General features: G+C 38.7%; 1 protein-coding gene and 1 long non-coding RNA gene across 2 annotated transcripts in view; both read left to right on the top strand.

Annotated features, from left to right (window-relative positions):
- Positions 1–15,983, top strand: part of anos1b (anosmin 1b) — a 94,017-nt gene that overhangs the window by 57,126 nt on the left and 20,908 nt on the right. Inside the window, exons 7-8 of the mRNA XM_055221373.1 lie at positions 8,587–8,680; positions 12,292–12,502. Coding sequence (XP_055077348.1) covers positions 8,587–8,680; positions 12,292–12,502 — 305 coding nt within the window. The remainder of the gene's footprint in view (positions 1–8,586; positions 8,681–12,291; positions 12,503–15,983) is intronic.
- Positions 678–1,727, top strand: LOC129456199 (uncharacterized). The gene is made up of 3 exons (XR_008648685.1): positions 678–936; positions 1,017–1,082; positions 1,296–1,727. It is a non-coding gene; the product is annotated as an uncharacterized LOC129456199 (long non-coding RNA).

The following is a 15,983-nucleotide window of genomic DNA, read 5'->3' as shown; positions in this document are numbered from 1 at the left end:
AGAACATGGCAATGGACCAATGCGGACACTGCACCGAGACCTCCTCCTGCCATGTGCCTTTCTCAAGGACAACAATGACTCGCAATCTGAAACAAACTCACCTGTCCAAAGGCCCAGAACCCGACAGCAAATGAAAAGAGCAAACCTTGCCACCGACATTCCTGCTGAAGAGGATGACAATCCAGAACCATTAACACCTTACCTGAGTTTGCCAACAGTCCATTTTACAGTGGAGAGACAATCTTCCATTCCTGTCTTGGATCCACCCACAGAGAATGACAGCCAAAGGCTTTCAGCCTCCGATCATCCAGTTGAAGCTGAAGACCAAAGGGAGCCACCAGCTTCCTTCTCCAATGCTCCAGTCACCGAATCCAGCAGTGAACAGTCTGATGTGCAAGGAAATGAACCTGAAACTGAGGAAAACCAACCGGTAAACTTACCTGAAGAGATACCCACTGAACATTCTGTCGTTACAGCTGAAGGTCCTGCTGACGAGTCCAATTCAGTTAAGCCACCTGACAATGACTCTGACGTAACCCTAAGACGTTCACAACGCCAGAGAGCACCACCAACAAGACTCCATTATCCCACCATGGGCAATCCACTAATATTAGTCGTCAAAACCATGTTACATAGTTTATCGGACGCACTAGGCATCAGTGCTAACGTCGATAACTGTCCTTCGTCCATTTATGACGTTTAACATGCAACGGGACGTGCACGATTTAAGGCGGGGAGGATGTAACCCAGGTGTAAAATCCACTTACCTATAGTAACTGCAAATTCCCATTTCCTGTATATCAGTAAACGCCCCGTATAATCTCAGCCCCCTCACGTGACCACCTCAGCCAATCACACGCTAATGGCGCTTATATAATGCAGCTGCGCTTCTCTCCAGTCAGAGCTGGGAGGAAGCGCAACAGGGCAGCTGCACAGGTACCGTGTCTCCGCTATTTTTTGCAATAACAACCACCATCCATCTTCTAAACCTACCGTTACGTGTTTTAAACTCACAGGAGCCACTACCATTATCACGGACGCTGAGTAAAGACCGCGGGTTCTGACGCGAACAAGGGGATTTGGTGAGTCTGTTTGGTTGTCAAGTGCTACAAAGCATTAGCATTACACACGTGCTTGTTAATATACCGCGGTGTATTACTGTCAACATAGTCAATTTAAATTGTAATTGTATTTATACCAACAGTATTTTACATGGATTTTGTGTACACTAAACTAAAGACAGCTAATACTAAAAGTGATAGTTTTTTTTTTAAAGGTAATTCTGTTTAATACAGGCCAGGTGTGCTCGGGTTGGGCACAATATTTGATGGCGAGCTAGGAGCCCTACCAAGAACTGGAACATCACATTCAACTCTACAGCCTTTGCGGTCTGGTAGGAGGCTGTTGCAGCCTGTCCCTCCCATAGACTCAAACATTCGCATTCACAACCTTAACATATGGACAAAAGGGGAAATTTTATGGACAATTAAGCCCATATCAGTGGCAACCTCATTTTTTGTTCTATTGTATGCCCATTTTTGGAGATGATATGCTGATAGTGCTGCATTGTTGTTGTATTGTGTGACCTAAACTGTGAAAGTGCACTTATTTTTGCCTTACTCTAAGGGTAAAATATTGAGACTGATACTGAAATCCTGCAGATTTTGTAAATATTGTGTTTTTGTGTGTTTTATGTTTCACTTGCAATACATGGTACCAACCACAAAGTAAATCTGTTCCAGTCTGGTTTATTGCACTGCTCTCCCACCTCCCAGTGAGCCGATACTTAACTCTTCTGATTTAGCCCAACGCCCAACTCAATATCCAAGTCCAAAATATCAATTCACCCTCTTTCTGAGCCACATGCGCTACATGCGTGCTACACCTGGAATACATTAAACTTATCTACCTTGTGTTGAATCAATTATAGGTGTTTTTATTGATAGAAATCCATTATAAAAGATGGATTCTTACTATGAGCAGGGTCTCCTCTCCATAGATCTTACTTTGTGCTCCAGGTGGTGTCGCTTGCTTGTGTTCAGAATCAGAATCAGAATCAGAAGACTTTTATTGCCATTGTCAGTGAACACAACCCACAAACTAGGAACTTTCTTCGGTGATAAAGTGCAACATAAAACACTGAATAATAATAATATAAAAAAGTAGAAATATAGCTATTATAAATACAAATAAGGGCATGCATAAAGATAAAAAAGATATGCTTAAAAATAGTCATAGAGGTAGATATAAACAATAACTTCAGAACAACAGTGCAAAGTTTTTGGAGTTAGTTACATTTAATGCCATAGTGTAGAGTATTCCCGACAAAAATATCCTTGGAAACAAGCAGGTGACGGACCTTAAAATAGAAAAACACCTTTAATTTCAAAAGGTTAGTTATTTTCTAAGTTTCTTTTCTTGGATCTAGTATAACTTCTTTTATTTATTTATTATTATTATTATTATTTTTTCCACTTTTTTGCAAATGTGTTAAGGAAATTTGACCTGCCCTGTTAGCAAATGTATTTATTTTTTCTAGATAAACTATGTTATAGTCAGTGAAATATTATATCTACATCATATAAACCGTTAAACGTATCCTTGACTAAACCACTCAAATCCACATTAATGTTGTGAATCCAAGTTGGGTTAGATATTGAATTTTTGCGGTACACGGACTCCCACTTTTCCTCTAACATGTTTCTATATCAACGTGAACTTGGCTCGACTCCAGTTCTATGGCTTTTTAACACAAATATCTCACTTTCCTGCCTCTGCGTCTCCTCTGAATCTCTCGTCGTTGATGGATAAGGTATACGCAGCAGCAATGCCTTCAAACAACCCTTAAAAACAGTCAAGAAACAAAATATATGAAGAACTTATGGTTAGGGATAGATATTTGTGTTTAGTAGTGTATCAGCTATTGGTCTTACATCTCCAGTACAGGCCGATACTTTGTTTTGGTCGATCTGCTGCCTAAAAATACACACAAAGCTTTATATTAACACTTTAATATGAACAGATAACTGAGCAAAATGTGACTGCACAGTTCTCTTAAAGGTGTGTGGTAAAAAAAATGGGCTGTGGGTGAGTTCATAGTAAATTTAAAGTACATAATTTGGGGAAAATAATTGAAATCGGCCTTACATATCAGCCCAAAAATATCGGCAGAGCTAATCGGCCGTCAGTTGCTTTGTATTCTAAACATTGGGAGCTATTTGGAGCTACCTTGGGGAAAAAAGGGGGCCTGATTGGTCTGTTTTGACTGTTTATATCTTGAATCGTGGACAAAATTGTGAAATATAAACACCAGGATCATCTAGAGCAGGTTAATACGAACATCTTAAGACTAAAAAGCATTTGTTACAGCGAGAGGGGCGACAGATTTCCAATGTAAAGTGATTTGGAGCCAGAAGTGGAGCCGGAAGTGCGCTCATGATCACTTCTTATTTGGAACATGAACTACTACGAACTACTACTACTACAATCTTAAGCACTGGTTTATATGTCTTAAAAAAGGACCCAACAATAGGAGGCCCTGCTGAATGTATAGCAGACACGGTTTGGTGTTGATCCAGGATTGGCGTGGAGCGTGAGCGCGCTGCCAGAATGCATACATCATGTTTAGATGTGAAGACTAGAGCTGGAGCCAGAGATGGAAAAACACAAATACACTTAAACCTTATCAGTTCAAGTCTTACGGGAGATTAAAAGAGGTGTCTGAGATAACGTTTTCCACTGCTGTCAAGTATTTCAAAATGGTTGGATTCCGCAGGCATTTACGAAACATTTGGGAATAGTTGCTTTTATATTGTTGATACTGATAAATAGTCTGTGGATTGTCTGCGCTGACACGGTATAAAAGAAATATACTTTAGATTTTCCCACTTAAACGTTGTAAGAATGTACAGAACATAGCTGGCATGTAAAACTGCTGAGCAAACATATTCAAACTAAATAATCCTGATGTCCCCATTCATATCTTAAGATGCACTGTGTAATTTATCTCCATGGAGAAAAGCAGGTGATGCTACCAGGCTAAGTTACAGGTCAGATCTGTGGAGAGGGGACCCTGCTTACAGTGGAAATACTTGTTTTTCAAGGCAAGAAAAACAAGATATGTAAGATATACCGCCAATCAGCTAAACATGCATGTTATCAAAACAATTATGGCTGCTTATGTCACAGGGGACTGAAAAATATCACAGATTTCTGCAGAATCAATGAAGGAGGCACTAAACTCTGCTGAGGCGAGAGAAATGTAATTATCTTCAGAATGATGTGTGACCAGTGAGCTCCTGTGTTTCACTTGCATCACTGAATGATCGGATTGCATGATCATTTTTAGTTCTGGCTCGAGGCGCGGCAGAGGGAGTGGTGACCAGACTAATATCCCTCCGTATTAAGAAAAGACAGAGACAGAGAGATTAATCTGGACTTGACAGACAAGGAATATTAAAACTTCAGCCTCAATATGTACAGGAGTGTTTAAGCACATTTCTAATGATCATAATATTGTTTCAATATTCTCACTGGGATTATTTTTCACATTAAAACATTTTGTAATTTTTTTACTTTGACTTGATGGATGGATGATTGAAAGTGTGTTTTATTGTTTTTTGATATTTATTGGCGCTGCAGCATCTGAATAATTTCACTTGAGGATAAATAAAGTATAAAGTATCCAAAAATATTGAGACATAGGCTGTGTCCGACTGTCCACACTATTCTCTTAGGACACTATTTAGGGATCACGCCATTTTTAGTGGTGTCCGAATGTGAACAGTGAACACTGACAGGTCTTTAACTGGACTCAACACGACTGAATGAAAGCAGATACAAGTGCTGTTTTATCACACTGTTGATTCTTGATTATGATTAAAACACTTTTAAATAAACCGTTTGTGTTTAAAGTTGCTATCATTAGCTGCTTACCTTAGCTTGAGCTGTTAAAAGAGTAATAATTTCCACATTTCAGACAAAAAGCTGATGAATCCAGTCTGTTTACGTGAGATCCAGCTTATCAAAAATGTGCATGGTGATTATTAGTCCATTAATACTTGTTTGGCAGTCAAATTATTTATTTATTTAATTATTTATGTCAGAAATCAAGTTTTATCAGAGTTTAGTGGACTTTTTCACCCAGACCCAGAGTCATGTAACCTGAATGTTGTGAGTGTCTGATTCTCTTTGTGAGTAAGGGCACTATATAGTCTGCTAAAGAGTGCAGTGTAACTGTTTATGTGGCGCTCTTAATGTAACTGCTTTTTATGTGACAATTGGTTGCAGTGCCGAGAAACTGATGTAAAGGTTCTACTCGTCGGTTATTGGTCTGGTTTTTGGAGACTGGCTCTAGAGAGTTGAGACTGTTGTTGTTTTGCTCTTGTTTTGACGTAAGTTACAACCTTCAGCAGCAGTTGTGTTCAGAAAATCGAGTCAAAAATCAATCGTTTGGCGGTGCAGATTTCACATCCACGTGTAGTTGAACTGTAAATATAGTTTGACAAAAGTGTAAACATCCTTTGTGTCTTATGCCACATTAGCGCTCTGAGCCATTGGTGGTACGAGTGCTTATATACACAGGAGCAGGGTCAAAGTTTAAAGCCACGCACTTCGAATACCATCCAATGGGGTCATGCATCTTGTGTTTCCCCTTCATTACACTGATTAGTCAGGGGTGAAAGGTCACGGGGTCACAAATCAGGAAGCTGGCACATGTCGGGGTAGCTGTAGTTCATGCACTGTGCAACGACCTGATGCTAACTAGAGACAGCGTTTTGATTGTGAGGAAACCTGTCGTCTCTAAATGAGCTTTTCAAAGTGATGACCAGCTGTGGCTATAGAGGACACAGCGCCCCCTGCAGGTACACTGAGGAATGAAGCTATGCTAAAAGGTCAGGAAGAATACACACTTTCTGCAGTGCTGGGATACATCTTAGTTGGACTGTATAACTTAATGACATGAATGTGAAAGAGCGCATTTCGAGCTGTGGACAGGGAAACTTAAAATTAAAAAAATTTAAACTAGCATTGATTTTGAGCAAATATTTTAAACACTTTAAACCAGTGGAAACAAGAGACAACCCACAATTCATATTTTGTGTTTACACATTGTACAACTTTTTAGCCAAAAACAGACTAAAATAAAAACATGTTTAATAATTTAATTTTTTACTGCTTTGAAAAACATAGAAAAACATGTGTCCTTTCTCTGAGCGGGTCTACATCTCCACGGATCTGACTCTTATTTGGCCTGAAGAAGAGCCTCCATCTTATCTCCATGAGAATATTGTGGCTAAAATGCATCTATCTCCTGTTTCAAACTATGGTTTTAACTTTTAACTATGTCATGCAGGTGATGTGCCACCTCTAGATAGACGCCCAGTACTGCTTTAACCTCAATAAACCCATCTTAACTTTAAAACTCATTTTATTTATGAGCAACACATTTCTGGTTGCCACAAAACACAAGGTCCCCATATAGAGTCCACTCCCCACAATGTGATGAATACCTGTCCCCATCAGTTGCCATGTTTTTAAAAATCCAGACATCTCTTGTTGCTTTAGTCCACTGCAGCGATGTTATCTAAAGTAATGCACTAACTATTTACTACCACGTACAACTTTACCTCAAACCCAGACCATCTCTTTAAAGTAATTACTGCTCAGTGAGACAGTCCTGTGGTACTAGACATACCACACAGACAGAGCAACGAACTTTGTAGTCGATACAACAGCTCTAACTTTGATCTCCGGACTGCCTGGGGCCTCAAGGGGAATGTAGTTCTAATCAGATACATTTTGTAGTTTTAATCGAATGCAGAGCCTCTAATTAAAGGCAGCAGCTTGGTTGGACCTATGGGGAGAGCTGTGGTGGTGGTCCATAGAGCAGGGACCCTCTGTGTCTCCTGTATCACTCACCTTTTGAAGATCTAAATTCAATTGTCGTGGAGGACTCGAACATGGGTAAAAGGAAATTGGCCTTTCCCCCCGGAATAGGAACAGGCTCCTCTATTTTCTTTGGCTGCAGTGTATTAAGCACTAGGTTATTAGACAATTAGGTTAAGCTCGTGGCCAGCCGCACAGTCTGAAGGCTGGGTCAGAGTAGCATTAGAGGTCCCATATTACTCTATTTTCTGATCTATGTTATAATGTTGTGTTTTGTTTCATTCACACATGTTTAACACACAAATTCTGCATATTTAGGCTGAGTTCTTATCTCAAACTGAAAACACTCCACGCTCCACTGTGTTTTTAAACTTCACTAGAATCACTTGGTTCATTTTAGCCCTGGAATTGCTAATCTCTACTGAATAAAAGGTAAAGGTAACTGTTAACGTGAAAACTACCGCTTCATGACATCACAAGGTGGTGATTAAGCTTTGGAAATACAGGTAACCTATTAATGCAGGATTACTCAAACATGTGAATGAAACAAAACATAACTCCAAGTGTTTTTTGATAAAGTAACAGCATTATAACAGGACTTAAAGCTCACAAGAGTCAATTTTGAACCTATATAGAACCTTAAATCTCTTCAAATCACAAGAGAAGTTAAAAAAACTACAGGAACTACACAGCTGCATATTTTTGCTTTACTTTATCGTATTTTAAGGTGTGTTGTGCAACTTTTCTGGTGGAGAGCATAGACTGTATATATAAATGGACATAGCTAACCTGCTAGCCGCTGTGCTCCAAATAGTAAGTGAGCAGGGACGCACTTTGACTCCATCACTTTACACTGAAAAACTGTGGCCCCTCTCTCCATAAATGCTGCTCTCAGGCTCATCATTTTGGTTGTAAATGTTCGTATTAACCCGCTCTACATGATCCTAGTATTTTTATTTCACTCTTGTATCTATAACTCAAGATATGAACATTAATAACAGACAAATCAGGCTTCGTCTTACCCCGAGGTTACTCTTACTAGCGATAGCAACAAGTTTGATTGACAGCGACCTACTAAACCTCACTCCGGACTGGGTCTTTAGTTGGTATGATACTCGCAGTCGGAATTCCTAATATGTATCTTAGCTCTAAATATAACTGCTAGTCTCGATGAGCTTCATTTGACTGGAGTTGCATGCTATAGTTGACGTCACACTCACTTAGTCCACTTGTTTATAGAGTCTATGCCAGCATGGGCGTGGTATTGCTCTGTTTGTCTGGAATGTTCCATAAGCTTATCAAACTTGTAATTTTACTTGAATTAGCAGAGGTTTCTTGGTTACATCTGTCAGCATCTGTCTCTATAACAAAGAACAATGACATTAATATGTGGTCTGTAGCAAAAGACAAAGTTTAAATCTGTCAACTGGACAAATTGTTGTAGGAGTGAAGACATTTCGCTGCTCATCCAAGCCGCTTCTTCAGTTCTGGTCAGATAGCTGGTGGACACTGCCTTCTATCACCAGCGAAATGTCTTCACTCCTACAACAATTTGTCCAGTTGACAGATTTAAACTTCGTCTTTTGCTGTGGATCAGACCTGGATGACTGAGGGATTACACAGACGGTCTGTAACATGCTAAAAAATACATTGTAATCTAATTGTCTGGTACATATTTGTGCTCTTCTCGTGTTATAGACCCGTCTCCTCCTGAACCTCCTCAGAACATCCGAGTGGAGAACCAGACGGTGGAGTGGAGCAGCTCCCCAGCACTTTCACAGTTCACTGAGAGGTAAGCACACAAAATGGACACTCAGCTTATGGACAGTAACTTAGCATAGCAAGATAAACTCTCGCAATATTTATGAACTCATAAACTCACCAGAATCAGTGTTGAACTTATCCTGTTGCTAAGTTTGAGCTTGAGTTTTGTTGTGATTAAAATAACAGTAACAACCAAGTAGAAGTAAATAAAAGTATTGGCCTGGTGTATTTCGGGAAAAATATTGATCTGTTTAGTTGTAGTTTCATCTAATTTACGTTTTAGAGTTAAGCAAACAGTCAAAACATTTTCCAGTAAGTCTAAAATGTTTTATTAGAAACAGAGGCCTGCTTCTTCAGAAGATAATGTCTCAAGGAAAAGTAAAAATTAGAACGAGATGCTCTATAAGCACTGGAATGTATCAAAGTAAAAGTAGTAAAGTACTGTACTTAAGTAAATTACATGTAGCTAAAATGTGTACATCAGTATGTTTTACAGTGGATACTTTTTACTTTTACTTCACTACATTTGAAAGCAGATATCTGTACTTTTTACTCCACTACATTTTTGAACAGGACTGAAAAGTAAAAGTATTTTTTATTATTGTCTGAGAGCTGCTGAAAAGGCTGAGGGTTTATTTTTTAACACGATTGTAGTTTGAGCAAACAAACATAATCAAATATAAGCAGCTAGAAAAAAAAATCAATTCAGTTGTTTCTGTTGAACAAAATTCGTGCAGAATAAAAACCTTTCAGTCATATTCACAGCTAAACAGAACCATTTTGAGCCTGGATTTAAACTTTGTCAAAGTAGAGGCCTGTCTCACATCTTCAGGAAGAATGTTCCAGGTTTTAGCTGTAAAAAAGTGATGTCATGTTTAGTCCTGACTCTGGGCACGAACAGGAGGCCAGTCCCTGAAGTCCTCAGAGTGTGAGATGGTTCATATGTTGTTACTTCATCAAAAACTTACTTGTACAAGTACATCTCCCACATGGCACTAACATGTGGGAGATGCTCTTTGGTGCTGGTCCATGGAGAGACTTGTTCACAAGCAGAGCTGCTTTAAAGTCTATTCTTTGAGCTACAGGAAGCATGTGCTTGTACTTCCTGGTTCTAGTCAGGACCCGAGCAGCAGTGTTCTGGATGTACTGCAGCTTGTCTTGTTTGGAGAGGCGAGTGAGCAGGCCGTTACAGTAGTCTAACCTACTGGAGACAAATGCATGGATAAGTCTCTCTAAGTCTGATTTAGACAGTATACCTTTGATTTTTGCAATATAGTTTAGATGGTAAAAAGCTGCAGATGTTAAAGTTCAAGTCTGAGTCCATTATCAGCCCTACATTTCTAGCCTGATTTGAAGGTTATAGAGAGAGAGAGACAGGAGGTGACACTTTCTCTTCGTTTCTGTGGGCCAAAAACTATGACTTAAGTCTTGTCTGAGCTCAAACTTACTACTACTACTTTACTTTATTATTTTGTGCATACTTCAAAACAGAAATACACACTTTTATTCACTGCCAAATTTAACAAATAAAACAATCCAAACTCTGTCCCCAAACTACATGTGTTTATGGACAGGATTGGCTGACCTCTTGTTTAAAAAAGCCCAAGCTGATCATTGACAAATAGACAATGTCCCTGTTCTTACAGCCTATTGCCGACATTGGTCCTGTTTGTATCTCCCATGAGCTCGCTTGTGTTTGCTTGTTTCCCTGATTGCTGAGTTCACTTTAAGTTCGTCGTTGCTGGGATCACCACAGTTACATTCTTATAAAAGTTTTAATGACAGAGATGAGGTCATAATGGAAGCTGCTGTAACATGCTGATAAAAATGTCTCAACCACCAACATAAAGTTTACTTAATGGAAACCAGACAAATAAAAACTACAAGAATAACATTGTCTACAGCTAAAGTTTCTGGTCATGTGATGTCATTCATTCAGCTATATGGTAAATGGTAAATGGTCACAGTTTTATATAGCGCTTTACCACCTTCAGGGCACTTAAAGCATTTTACATCAAGAAATCACACACACATTCATACACCAATGTACGCAGACACTGGGGGCAAGGGTGGTTAAGTGTCTTGCCCAAGGACACAACAACAGCATTCATCTGTGGGAGCTGGAATCACACCGCCAATCTGTGCGTTAGTGGATCTGAGCGCTCTACCAATGATGTTTATGTTAAGTTTATGTTTATGTTATTCGAACTGTCAACCTTCGGATCAATGGACAAACACATAGTTAAAAATGTAGGTATAGCCCAGTTTATATATAATTTACTGCTTTAGCAATGCCAGTGTTTTGACCAAGTTTATGGTTATTTGATTAATGTTTCTAGACCTGAAACTATGTAATGAAGTTCATCATATTCTCAGATATTCTCAGATATTCTTAGATTCTCAAATTAGTTTTTTATTTATTTATTTTTACTAATGTCAAAACTGCTATTCCATGTGTAAAAACTGTTGGAAGGGATATCTCATAATGTCAAAATACACCCTTAGAAAATCCAAGTTACATATTTATATATCAGTGAATGTGTTCATTTTCTGTTTGACCTTATTTTTGTCAATTAAAGTGTCTGGCTCCTTCCTACTTTCCCTCCATCTTAAATTTGGACCAACTTAAATCCTACCACATGATCTCTTCCTGATATGAAGGATTTTGTAAGGACCTTTCCCCATTGAAAAGATATTATACAGGTGACACTAGCTCAGTTGGTAGAGTGTTTGTCCACTGATCTGAAGGTCTCGAGCGGTCAGATTCTGCTGTATGAATGTGTGTGTGAATGGGTGAGTGTTTCCTTGATGTAAAGTGCTTTGAGTGCCTTGAAGGTGCAAAATAGCAAATGCTTCAAAAAATCTGTAAGGGATCTTTATGCCTGGATTCTATAAATTGAAATGAGTGAACATGTTGGAGCCAGTGAACCTTGTTTATGAATGTACATCTGGTGTCTGTCCACAGCAGAGGAACAGGTGTATCATAAAATGTTAAGGAGCACAGCTAATTGCATTCGAACACATGTGACTCAGAATCGTTCAAGTCAAATCAGTAGGCTAATTTTGCGGATTACAGTCAATTTACTCCATAAGTAAAACTGTGTATAGATTTTGCTGGAAGTAAGTACATTTTAATAGGCTCTATGAGTAATAAAAATATTTTCCCAGCATCTTAAAGCGGGGATATTACACTTCTATGGCGTAGTAACTGCTAACACGTAACATATGTACATCCCCATGTTACCTTTTATTGTGTTAAAAATGCTATATTTGCTGGAAACAACGTATTCACATGTTTAATTAGTTTCAGTTTCGCTTTTGGCGCCTTCTCCCCCATCAGAGCGCTATCATGACACCATCAGCTTGGATAGGATCGTACTGCTAACCGTAAGAAGGGTTTGAATAGGGCCCAGGAGAGATTGCAAAATGACTCCGTGGATGACATATACAAGCACTTCCCTCATGTTTTGGATGAGGGAACAATGTTATAACATAGTAGAAAGCTCCAAAAAGTCACATAATACCCCCCTCTATAAGTTTTTACCACCTTAAATCTTTCAACATAACCTATTGACGACAGTGAACATATTTGAACCAGTGAGTTTCATTTATGTCTTTACATTTTGTGTGCGTTCACAGCCGAGGACACGTGGCCACGGTGGGAGTGCTGCTGCGCTGGGATGTCCCGAAAGAAGGGGACCTGCCTGTGCACAACTACAGAGTCACCTATACCCCTCAGCAACCACAGGGGGCGCTCCGAAGCTCACACCTGGGACATAGTAACGTACGGCCGCAGTCCAGGTCGCAGGAGCAGAGCCGGAGGGACAGCAACACCAGAGTCACACAAGGGGTAAGACGCAGAAATGGGTTTGTTATTGTGGTTAATATCAGAAAATCAGAAAACAAACATACTTTTTTGTAGCTATTAGATGTTTTCATTGTATTTTATGAGAAAATCTATGTGGCATTAGTGTAGAGCGGGAGCAGCCTTTAGCTCATATCTATTGGCAAATCCAGAGCCTGAATTTGCAACCCAAATCCGTCAAGATCGGTGTTGCTTCAGTCACTTTCTTCTGTGTTCGCTTCCATGATTGATCTGCGTATAGCTTTAAAATCAACAACTAGCTTGCATAGTTCAATGAGGTTAATTTGGTTTTATGATCATTTATTTTAATTGATTCTTTTTTCAGATCAAGGTTTAGTTTGTTTTCATACCTGACAGTTTCAATTGCTCAGAGTGGTCACGTAATGTTGCTGTGACATGTCCGTTCAGCTGATTTAAACAGGTTTTGGTGGCGTCTTTCTACCGGTTGAGGCAGTCCGACTTCTTCAGGACAGTATCTGAGGTGTGTAAGAGCAAAAAGGCCCCTCGTCCCAGTTTATAGTCCCGTGGGCATGTTTCCGTATTTCATTTGCCTCCTTAAGTTTGTTGATGTTTTGATGTTTGTTGCCCTCTGTCCCAATGATGTTTTCATCGTCCCAGTCCATAATGAAGTGATTTGGGTTGCTCCTGTTCTGCTTTGTGTTTTGTAGCTCTCACATTCTGTCCTATGTTCCATTTCCCATGTACTGTGAGGGCTTTCAGTACACAGAAAAAAGACCAAAGCACACGAAACTGTCAGGTATGAAAACAAACTAAACCTTGATCTGAACAACGCATCTATTAAAATAAAATGTTAGCTTTCATGTTTTTCGCCTGCTTCTTTCTGATTGTGGAGCTTTGTCATAAAAAGTAATATGCTTGCTGATCACTGCAAGCGTCTGTACATACGACTCCACAGCACCCGCCCACTGCACCTGAGATCTTTAACACACCTGTAAACCCACAGCCCACCTGCACTGGATTCACCTGGTGGTTTAACAGTCCTCTGCAGTGGTCCAACACAATACCTCATAAACACACACACACACACATACACATGGGCCTTCAAAATCTATTGACTGAACTGCACAAGAACAGGTGTATCATAAAATCTTAAAGAGCGGTAAGTAATTGCACCTGTGGCCAGTGGTGGAACACACTGAAGTAAAAGTAGTTAAGTTCTGTACTTAAGTAAAAATATCAGGTATCTGTACTTTTACGTCACTACATTTGAGAGCAGGTATCTGTATTTTCTACTCCACTGCATTTTTGAACAGGACAAGTAAAAGTGTTATTGTCCGAGACCTGCTGCAAAGGCCGTAGGGTTTATTGTTATCACGTTCATAGTTTGAGGAAACAAAAATATACAAATAAAAATAGCCAGAAAGAGAAAAATCTATTTAATTGTTTTTGTTGAACAAAATTCTGCACAAATATGTTTTAAAATCACTACATTTGAAGCTTTATCAAAACCTGTGAGAAATGCTTTTACTTTTTACTCTTTAAATACATTTTTACACAGGAACTTATATAATACTTTTACTTAAGTAGAATTTTTCATGTTATACTTTTACTCGAGCATTTTTTGCTTCGATATCTGTACTTTTACTTAAGTATCAAAATCGAATACTTAAACCACCGCCTGTGGCCATAGGTATAAATATCACAGATTTGTTAATGTGAAATGAGTTATAGTCTAATTTTCCTTAGATTGGAGCAAATAAGGATAGATAAAACAATAAGATAAGATAGGAGCTTTATTTGTCTCACAATGGGGAATTTAAGTAATGCAATGCAAAGGTCAAGAACAGAAATATTTAATGATTAAGATGAACAGCTTTAAAAATCGCCAGTCTATATACTAATAGAAATCCTTTGAACAGCATTAAGATGTAAAAAGATATAGATAGAATAAAATACAACACTGTGCAAGTGCTACACTAGTATGTACAATAGTACAATAATTGGCTGTAACTGTGGTTATGTACAATGCAGCATATGGACAATAACAGTAGCCACAGTAGCTCAGTTGGAGTCTTTGTCCAGTGAGTGTTGGGGGTGTGATTCCAGCTTTCACAGATGAATTGTTGTGCCTTCACTCCATCGCTCCATGGACTCTGGCTCCATTTCACTTTACGTTGAAAAACTGTCACCCCTCTTTCCATAACGGCTGCTCTCAGGCTCGTCAATTTGCTCTTAAAATGTTGTTCATATTAACCAGCTTTACATGATCCTGGTATTTTTATTTTGCTATTGTGCCCATAAATAAAGATATGAACATTAATAACTGACAAATTAGACCCCATCTTCACTCGAGGGAGCATTAACAGCATTTCCCGCTGTTGGTTTAGCAGTGCCCGCTCCCTGCTAAACCAACGACGTGGGTGGGAAGGAGCGTTACCTTCAACAGCCTCGCTCTGGATTGACTCTTTAGTTGCTATAATACTTGTGGCTGAAATTCCAAAAATGAACAATAAAATATAACATGATCTTTGATAGAAATGAGCTGCAAGTAACAGCATAAAAGCTACAGAAATGACTATTCTCATTTATTGTGAAATATATTGGCAGCAAGGGTTTATATTCAACACAATAAGAAAACATCAACTGATTACATTCTATTGCACCCCCGTGAGCAATAAAAATACTTTGACACATACCATACTAATCAGCAAAGGCATTCCAGGTTATAGTGGCTGGTAAATTGCGTTCTTGTATGACAACTTCACACAATAGCTCATGAACAATAATAGTGCAATTGTTTTTAAACACAAGGCGTACTCAGTTTGTCCTTTCAGATCAAAGGTAAAGATTACTGTTAATTAAATTATCCAATCAAAATGCCATGGCCCATACCTCATTAGGTGATCCTTTAAATAGCATGTTATGGCTGCACTACTACGCCAGCTGCAGCCAGTAAAAATAGCATACAAACCACATTATGTAACAATTGCAGGGTAAATATTTATCAGATCAAGGTCAAAAGTTAGTTGTCATTTGAAGTGATTGCAATAAGTAATAAAAACAGCTTTGGAGTATTGAAAAATCAGATAATAATTGGTGCTAAAACCAGTATCGAAAACAGATGCTTAATTTAACAAGTATCGATAATGAAAAATCCCATAAACAAAACAAAATTTGACTCTTGAATTTTACCAACACCAGTATAGAAACACATGGTAAAAATGACCTTCTATTGGCTAATGTTTTTCGTTTCATCTTTGTGGTATTCATTAGTATCGAAGTTGAGTTTGAAATTTTAGTATCGTGACAACAGTACTTTGGATATAATATTTGTGATTATAAATTGTCATCACAGAAGGATATGTACTTCTGCAGTAACACATCTGTGCACATTGTTATCCCCTTTAAACATATAAAACAAAAGCTGCTGATGTTAGTTTGTCCTTACAAGAGTAGATGACCTGATTATTAAACGTCATTGTTAAAAGTGACTCTGCACCAGAAA

This window comes from Periophthalmus magnuspinnatus, chromosome 4, assembly GCF_009829125.3.
Source record: "Periophthalmus magnuspinnatus isolate fPerMag1 chromosome 4, fPerMag1.2.pri, whole genome shotgun sequence".
Classification (NCBI taxonomy): Eukaryota; Metazoa; Chordata; class Actinopteri; order Gobiiformes; family Gobiidae; genus Periophthalmus; species Periophthalmus magnuspinnatus.
This window is presented reverse-complemented; position numbering and strand designations above follow the sequence as displayed.